This window comes from Oncorhynchus masou, unplaced genomic scaffold (genome assembly GCF_036934945.1).
Source record: "Oncorhynchus masou masou isolate Uvic2021 unplaced genomic scaffold, UVic_Omas_1.1 unplaced_scaffold_3___fragment_6___debris, whole genome shotgun sequence".
Lineage (NCBI taxonomy): Eukaryota > Metazoa > Chordata > Actinopteri > Salmoniformes > Salmonidae > Oncorhynchus > Oncorhynchus masou.
The window spans coordinates 40537-50536 of NW_027016623.1; the positions used below are offsets into that span (position 1 = coordinate 40537).

General features: G+C 42.4%; 1 protein-coding gene across 1 annotated transcript in view; it reads left to right on the forward strand.

The window, feature by feature from the left end:
• LOC135538934 (piezo-type mechanosensitive ion channel component 2-like) overlaps positions 1-10000 on the forward strand; it is a gene marked incomplete at its 5' end in the record, with an annotated part of 46954 nt that overhangs the window by 11593 nt on the left and 25361 nt on the right. Inside the window, 4 exons of the mRNA XM_064964813.1 lie at positions 1647-1771; positions 1972-2037; positions 6466-6566; positions 7993-8122. Coding sequence (XP_064820885.1) covers positions 1647-1771; positions 1972-2037; positions 6466-6566; positions 7993-8122 — 422 coding nt within the window. The remainder of the gene's footprint in view (positions 1-1646; positions 1772-1971; positions 2038-6465; positions 6567-7992; positions 8123-10000) is intronic.

Below are 10000 nucleotides of genomic sequence, written 5' to 3' on the forward strand. Positions count from 1 at the left end.
ACATGGATGATGTACGCACAGAGATTTAATATAATAATAAAAATTAGCTGGGTGCTTATACGTGTCCTATTTCACATGTACAAGTGTGTATTATACAAATTTATTTTTTTTGCATATCCCAACTCATATCCCAACTCATATCCCAACACATATCCCAACTCATATCCCAACTCATATCCCAACTCATATCCCAACTCATATCCCAACTCATATCCCAACACATATCCCAACACATATCCCAACTCATATCCCAACTCATATCCCAACTCATATCCCAACTCATATCCCAACTCATATCCCAACACATATCCCAACACATATCCCAACTCATATCCCAACTCATATCCCAACTCATATCCCAACTCATATCCCAACACATATCCCAACACATATCCCAACTCATATCCCAACTCATATCCCAACTCATATCCCAACTCATATCCCAACTCATATCCCAACATATCCCATATCCCAACTCATATCCCAACACATATCCCAACTCATATCCCAACACATATCCCAACTCATATCCCAACTCATATCCCAACTCATATCCCAACACATATCCCAACACATATCCCAACACATATCCCAACTCATATCCCAACACATATCCCAACACATATCCCAACTCATATCCCAACTCATATCCCAACACATATCCCAACACATATCCCAACACATATCCCAACACATATCCCAAGTCATATCCCAACACATATCCCAACACATATCCCAACTCATATCCCAACTCATATCCCAACTCATATCCCAACACATTAGACAGACAGTATAAACTCTGTCACAACAGTTGTGATTTCATTAGCTCTCACTGAAAAGAGAAGCCTCATAGATGTTACCATGTATGTCGTCTCAAATCAACCCAAATTCCAGGATGTGATTTACGATGTATGTCCTCCTACACTGTGTTGATGTACTTTAGTTTTTATATGTGTAGCCGCAGGGCAGCAGTGTGTTAGTGGGACACATCTACTGCATTAGGAGGACAAGAGGATCAGTCAGCACCTCCCTCTCTCTCTCTCTCTCTCTCTCTCTGTATCTCTCTCTGTATCTCTCTCTGTATCTCTCTCTCTGTCTCTCTCTCTCTGTTTATCTCTCTCTCTCTGTTTCTCTCTCTCTCTGTTTCTCTCTGTTTCTCTCTCTCTCTCTTTCCCTCTCTCTCTGTTTCTCTTTCTCTCTCTCTGTCTCTCTCTCTCTGTCTGTCTCTCTCTCTCTGTTTCTCTCTCTCTCTCTCTCTCTTTCTCTGTCTCTCTCTCTCTCTGTCTCTCTCTCTCTCTCTCTCTCTCTGTTTCTCCTCTCTCTCTGTTTCTCTCTCTTTCTGTCTCTCTCTCTTTCTGTCTCTCTCTGTCTGTCTCTCTCTCTCTGTCTGTCTCTCTCTCTCTCTCTCTCTCTCTCTCTCTCTCTCTCTGTCTCTCTCTCTCTCTCTCTGTCTCTGTCTCTGTCTCTCTCAATCTCTATTGGTCTCTCTTTTGCTCTCGCAACCTGATACCAGTCTGAACACATCCCGACTCCTAAACTGCCCAAAGAACAGAGAGAAAACCAAAGTACAGATTCATTGTCAATTATACACAGTGGTCAGAGCCTATTGGTCATTAGTCGTTGTTTCTATCTCTGTGTCCAATCAGAATGGACCGTATCAAGAGTCGACAGCAGAAGTTCAAGAGGGGGAAGGAGAGGATTTTGAGCTTGGTGCAGGAGAGCAGAGACGCAGGCCACGGACACAGCAAGGACGAGGAGGAGGAGGATGAAGGTGGGACGGCTAGAGGCCTTCTGGGCCTTGAGGAACTAGTGCACTGAAAGCCATGATTGGATGATCTTGTCCTACCAACCCATGTTGGCCTATAAAGTTTTGCATTGATTTAACGATACGTCTGTTTGTAGAAACATCACAGTACCACAACGATTACATAATATATACTGTTCATTCGAAACATCAAGGTTGTTTTTCAGATAAAGAAAGTAGCAGAGAGAAGAAAATGCAACGGTGGTGGAGGCCGTGGGTGGACCATGCATCCAGTGAGTGACCTTCAACCTTTTGATTTCATATTTGAAGCAATTCAGCTTTTAATATTCCTCTTAAATAAGATATTGTCTATTTCATGTGGCTGTAGTTAATGTACATGTAACAAAGTTAGGCTTGAATTTGTTTATTGACACTCAAGATGATTATCATATCTTATATGAGTTTGTCATGACATAAATATATGTGTGTACCATAGGAGGCTGGTGAGGGGAGGACGGCTCAGATAATGACAAGAATGAAGTGAATGGAATGGTATCAAACACAAAGAAACCATGCGTTTGATGTTTAAATACCATTCCAATGATTCCATTCCAGCCATTACAACGAGCACATTTTCCCCAATTAAGGTGCCACCAGCCGCCTGTGGTGTGTATGTGAGCGGAGTTCATCTCTCATGGAGTGGTGGACGTTCCAGAACTCCACATCTTTTCCAACCGCTTCGCTAAACACAAAAACAACTGCCGTTCTGAATTCGCTCCAGTCATTTAAATCCAAACAACACCCATCTATTTCAGTGACCACCTGGACCTGCCATTTGTGTTTGAAGTATTGAAACAAAACCATATGATTTGAATTTAAAGTATTTGCATAAACATGATAAGGTGACTGTAAGAAACGCTCATCATTTCAAATAGGTTACATGTCATATTAAACAGCATATAAACTCTCTAAATGGGTTACATGTCATATTAAACTCTCTAAATAGGTTACATGTCATATTAAACCGTATATAAACTCTCTAAATAGGTTACATGTCATATTAAACCGTATATAAACTCTCTAAATGGGTTACATGTCATATTAAACTCTCTAAATAGGTTACATGTCATATTAAACAGCATATAAACTCTCTAAATAGGTTACATGTCATATTAAACACTCTGAATAGGTTACATGTCATATTAAACAGCATATAAACTCTCTAAATAGGTTACATGTCATATTAAACTCTCTAAATGGGTTACATGTCATATTAAACAGTATGTAAACTCTCTAAATAGGTTACATGTCATATTAAACAGTATGTAAACTCTCTAAATAGGTTACATGTCATATTAAACTCTCTGAATAGGTTACATGTCATATTAAACAGTATGTAAACTCTCTAAATAGGTTACATGTCATATTAAACCGTATATAAACTCTCTAAATGGGTTACATGTCATATTAAACACTCTGAATAGGTTACATGTCATATTAAACCGTATATAAACTCTCTAAATAGGTTACATGTCATATTAAACCGTATATAAACTCTCTAAATAAATATAAACTCTCTAAATAGGTTACATGTCATATTAAACTCTCTAAATAGGTTACATGTCATATTAAACAGTATGTAAACTCTCTAAATAGGTTACATGTCATATTAAACAGTCTCTCTAAATAGGTTACATGTCATATTAAACAGTATGTAAACTCTCTAAATAGGTCACATGTCATATTAAACAGCATATAAACTCTCTAAATAGGTTACATGTCATATTAAACCGTATATAAACTCTCTAAATAGGTTACATGTCATATTAAACCGTATATAAACTCTCTAAATAGGTTACATGTCATATTAAACCGTATATAAACTCTCTAAATAGGCTAGATGTCATATTAAACAATATGTAAACTCTCTAAATAGGTTACATGTCATATTAAACCGTATATAAACTCTCTAAATAGGTTACATGTCATATTAAACAGTATGTAAACTCTCTAAATAGGTTACATGTCATATTAAACTCTCTCTAATAGGTTACATGTCATATTAAACTATGTAAACTCTAAATAGGTTACATGTCATATCAAAACACTATATAAACTCTCTAAATAGGTTACATGTCATATTAAACCGTATATATAAACACTCTAAATAGTTTACATGTCATATTAAACACTCTAAATAGGTTACATGTCATATTAAACACTCTAAATAGGCTACATGTCATATTAAACTCTCTAAATAGGTTACATGTCATATTAAACACTGAAAAGGTTACATGTCATATTAAACACTCTGAATAGGTTACATGTCATATTAAACACTCTGAATAGGTTACATGTCATATTAAACACTCTGAATAGGTTACATGTCATATTAAACACTCTGAATAGGTTACATGTCATATTAAACACTACATAAACTCTCTAAATAGGTCAGGTTTCAGACAAGGAGCTTAAGAAGGAACGGAAATGAATTATTTACACTATATTATTTCTATTATTTCAAGGCTATAGCCTACAAATAAATACATTGTGAGGCATTTTGGTGTTTGACACTAGACGTGTAGGGACATAAAGCATTTTGCTTTCAAACAGCATTTAGTTGTATTAAGTAATTATAGTCTATGAATACTTACTTACTGTAGTCTAAGAATACTTATACTTACTTAGAATTAAATACAATTGAAAGGGAAAATGTGTTTTTAGGCTCAGTCTACAGTGCTTTTGAATGTATTTTTAGAAACACAAGTTTGGCCAGAGTCTGTGGCTCCAGGCTGATGTGATGGTGCCTGGAGAGCAGGTCAGCAACAGAGAATCTCCTCTCCATGCTTTCAGAACCACTGGGGATGCTAAACACCCTTCGGGCCACTCTTACCAGGCTGAGTTGTTTATATATACAGTATATATATTTATATATATATATACTGTAGATAGATAGATAGATAGATAGATAGATAGATAGATAGATAGATAGATAGATAGATAGATAGATAGATAGATAGATAGATAGATAGATAGATAACCCAATCAAAAGGGAACGTTCGATGAAAGTGGGAATATGCCAGGCCTATTGAGCCAAAATCAATTATGGCCTATTGTACAGATAATAGAACAGAAATGAAGGAAACTTTTAAGAAATTATTTTTTGTTGTTTATAAATACTTTGCTACAATGACCCACGAGCTACCCACCTCGTTCCTTTCTGTTAGCATGTGCACGTAGTAAGTACACCACCATGCTTTAGGGATATGTGTCTTTTCAGATTCCACAATGATTCTTTAGTTACATCACCACACTCCCTCTCATGCTATTGGTCCTCATCTTTGTAAGTCACCTTGATTTTTCACCTGTGTGTTTTATCAGTTTCTTTCTGAAAATATTTAGTGAACTCCATGACAGTAGCTAAAGCAAGGGGCTATAACAGCACACAAATAGACTACAAATGCATGCTGGGCCAGGCAGGCCCTGAGCTCGTGAAGTGAGTGCGACTCGAGCGAAATTGGAGCGGGCTAAAAGACCAACGCTCCAGCCTTTGGGAATCTCGCTCCGCCCTCCAGTCAAATTGGGAATGCTCCACTGTACACTCCGCTCCACTGTACACTCTGCTCCACTGTACTCTCCGCTCCACTCCGCTCCACTGTACACTCCGCTCCACTGTACACTCCGCTCCAGCTCCGCTCCACTGTACACTCCACTCCACTGTACACTCCGCTCCACTGTACACTCCGCTCCACTGTACACTCCGCTCCACTGTACACTCCGCTCCAGCTCCGCTCCACTGTACTCCGCTCCACTGTACACTCCGCTCCACTCCACTGTACACTCTGCTCCACTGTACGCTCCAGCTCCGCTCCACTGTACTCTCCGCTCCACTGTACACTCCGCCACTGTACACTGCTCCAGCTCCGCTCCACTCCGCTCCACTGTACACTCCGCTCCACTGTATACTCCGCTCCACTGTACACTCCGCTCCACTGTACACTCCCACTGCACTCCACTGTACACTCCGCTCCACTGTACACTGCGCTCCACTGTATACTCCGCTCCACTGTACACTCCGCACTCCACTCCACTGTATACTCCGCTCCACTGTATACACTGTATACCGCTCCACTGCTCCGCCCCACTGTACACTCTGCTCCACTGTACACTCCACTGTACACTCCGCCCACTGTACTCCGCCCCACTGTATACTCCGCCCCACTGTACACTCCGTCCACTCCGCCCCACTGTACACTCCGCTCCACTGTACACTCTGCTCCACTGTACACTCCGCTCCACTGTATACTCCGCCCACCACTCCGCCCCAGCTCCGCTCCACTGTATACTCCGCCACTCCACTGTATCCGCTCCACTGTATCCCGCCTCCACTGTATACTCCGCCCCACTGTACACTCCGCTCCAGCTCCGCTCCACTGTATACTCCGCTCCACTGTATACTCCGCCCCACTGTATACTCCGCCCCACTGTACACTCCGCTCCAGCTCCGCTCCACTGTACACTCCGCTCCACTGTATACTCCGCCCCACTGTACACTCCGCTCCACTGTACACTCCGCTCCACTGTACACTCCGCTCCAGCTCCGCTCCTCTGTACACTCCAGCTCCAACTTCGCTCCACTCACTTACTCTGGTACAGTGTAATACACAAGTGGACTAGTATAAGTGCGTAACCTTTAACCTTGTCTTTCACTCCCCTCTCAGTGGTGAGAAGTGGTAACTATTACCTGTTTGAGACGGACAGTGAAGAAGAGGAAGAGGAGGATAAAAATGAGGAAGAGCAGCCCAAGAAGTCTGCATTTCAGGTTGGAACGTAGGAAAGCATCCCTTTACCACTGTCCTGCACCGTCAGAATAGTGATTTTTGTCCAGTAACAACAGTTAGATAGTCTTTTTATGTGCATTTTTTCTTTCTTTCTTGATTATTTAAACGGGACTGCTTGCTTCTATTTCTGTTTGAACCGATTTCTAATGTGTGATTGATGTCACAAACAGGTAACAAGTCTCATTACCAAATGTTGTTTATTCTCTCCGTACTTAACAGTTTTCTCTCCTTTTAACCAAGTACCAACTGCTAACATTCTTTTGTCGTGAGTTGTGTTTGTTTCGGCCTTTATTTGTGACAAATGTTATGGTCTTCTAACTCTCACCCCTGCTTTGTCCTCCTCTGCCTTGCTGGCTTTAACAAAGTCTATCATTAAGCTGCCCAAATCTGGTCTGCAGTATATAATGAGGGCAGCCAAGGTACTCTCACAACGAGGTCTCTATCTTGTATTTCCCTTTTTGTATGCTGTGAGTATCCTTGACCACTCCAGTCCAAGCCACTTTCTAACAACATTCAATGCATTTTCCCCTCTCACTCCAATACATGACCACGATGTCAGTAAAGTTCTGTTCAAATACCACAGCCGCGCCTCCATTTCACAAGATGATGCCGAGTCATGACAAAATGGCGGCCGCTGATGATGCATGCAGTTGAAATTCAGTGAACTGTGTTGCTCTTCAGTTTCTGGCGTAGATCTCCTCACTGTGTGTGCTTTGGGAGAGAGATGTGCACGTGTGGTGGTGGGTGGCTTTTCTTCCAGGGTAATTCTCTGTGGAGTTAAGACAGGGTTGGGATCAATACTACTTCAGTTGGGTCAATTTCAGGAAGTGAACTGAAATGTACTGAACTGAAATGGAATCAACCCTAACCCATCATTTAGGCCATCATTGTAAATAAGAAATTGTTCTTCACTGACTAGCCTAGTTAAGTAAAGGTTACATTTAAAAAGTAAAATGTAAACCCCTGTTCTCAAACTAGGAATGGTGGGTTGTGTTCATATTTAGGGGCACTTTATTCAATCGTAAATGCCATTTTTGGTCCCATCTACATAAACACATTCCCTTACATCCCAATTCATTCATCCTCTGCATTGTGCACTTTGTCAATGGTTTTAGCGTTTTCCTGGTTGGTTGACGAGGGTATATTCTCTTTGGCTGCCTAATTCGGACACATTTCCTACACTCATTTCAACTCAACTCTTCGGTTTTGAGTGTGTGAGCAAAATTTGGGCCACATTGCTTGACTTTTGATAAAGCACACCAATGGCAAGTCTGTCAACATGAACCAGAAATCAAATCTCTTAAAGGACGGGTAAGTGTCCCAATTAAGCAGCCAAACAGTCCCTCTGGCCACATGGTGTTGGATCAGTAGTCCACCACTGTGGTTGTTAACATCCACTCCCCACAGTTTGTTTACCACGCCTGGATGACCAATTCCAAGACAGCCATGAAGGAGCGCAGCAAGGAGAAACGCCGTTTCTGGAAGAAATACACTGAAGGGAGCAGCAGCAAGTCAAGGACAGAGGACCCGGAGGAAGGTATGATGCGCAGCAGGAAGACCCAAGTTGTCATTGATAGCAGATAAAAATTAATAGGTTTTTAGTCTCCTCCATTTCTGGTGTAACCAGACTGAACACTGTGTAAATAGCCTGGTGTAACCAGACTGAACACTGTGTAAATAGCCTGGTGTAACCAGACTGAACACTGTGTAAATAGCCTGGTGTAACCAGACTGAACACTGTGTAAATAGCCTGGTGTAACCAGACTGAACACTGTGTAAATAACCTGGTGTAACCAGACTGAACACTGTGTAAATAGCCTGGTGTAACCAGACTGAACACTGTAAATGTGAAACAATGGTGAGTGCAGCATTCAGTTTGACTAAACCAGGCTAATCCCACCCATCGTAGGAGATTTAATATGCTAGCAGTTCCTCTGGGAAACCTGCCCCCACCTCCCAATGTTTTATTTTTATGAATTATTATTATTTTTGTACTTTTTTTACTCCTTTCCCAATTTTGTGGTTTCCAGTTATAGTAGTTACAGTCTTGTGCCATCGCTGCAGCTCTCGTACGGACTTGGGAGAGGCGACGGTCGAGAGCCATGCGTCCTCCGAAACACGACCCTGCCAAGCCGCAATGCTCCTTTAACACACTGCTCACTTAATCTGGAAGCCAGCCGCACTAATGTGTCGGAGGAAACGCCGTACAGCTCGTGACCGAAGTTAGTGTGCATGCACCCGGCCCGCCACAAGGAGTCGCTAGAGCGCGATGGGACAAGGACATCCTGACTGGCCAAACCCGCCCCTAACCCGGATGACGCTAGGCCAATTGTGCACCGCCTCATGGTTCACCTGGTCGTGGCTGGCTGCGACACAGCCTGGGTTTGAAGCCGGGTCTGTAGTGATGCCTCAAGCACTGCGATGCAGTGCCTTAGAACGCTACGCAACTCTGGAGGCCTCTCACCTCCCAATGTTTACCCTTGTCTCGCCGCAATCCGTCCATGCTGCACTTGTTGTATTACAGTATGTTTCACCCTCTCAGGTTTTCTCGTTATAGGACCTAGACTAGCTATAAATGGGTATGTTGTGCCCTTTTTCTGTTCAAGAGCGCCTACTTAAAGATTTGCTGCATCCCCAATGGGAGACATGATGTGTCCAGTCCACAGTCCCGCCAAGTCCCCCCTCCTTCCCTCTCTACTCCCCCTCCTTCCCTCCCTCCTCCCCACAGCCTAGCTCCAACTCCAGGCAGGGCCAAGGCATTCCTGGGTCTGAAAGGTAGGACGCCATGTTTGATTAGACATGGTCAATTCATCCCATATGAAGGCTGGACTGACTGTGGACATGGCTGGAATACAGTACTGTCTCTCAGTTCAGCCAAATAGTTTTACATGAGGTCTGCGAGAAGACCACACTGTCTTACATGCTGACCAGACCGGTCACGCGCATGGGTCCACGTGCACCACCGAGAGCATGTTAATTATGTCCCCTCACACCAGATGTGATCAGGACACCACGAGTTAGGAATATCACAATTAACTCTGAACCAACTATATTAATTTGGAGACAGGTCGATAAGCAAACATTTATGACAATTTAGCTAGCTAGCTTGCTGTTGCTAGCAAATTTGTCCTGGGATATAAACATTGGGTTGTTATTTTACCTGAAATGCACAAGGTCCTCTACTCCGACAATTAATCCACAGATAAAAGGTCAACCGAGTTGGTTTCTAGGAATCTCTCCTCCTTCAGGTTTATTCTTCTTCTTTGGACTTTATATGGCGGTTGGCAACCAACTTTAAGGTGCATTACCACCACCAACTGGACTGGAGTGTGAACCTCAGTTCATCTTTCAATCACCCATGTGGGTATATGCTCCTAAAAACTAATGAGGAGATGGCACGTGGGTATATGCTCCT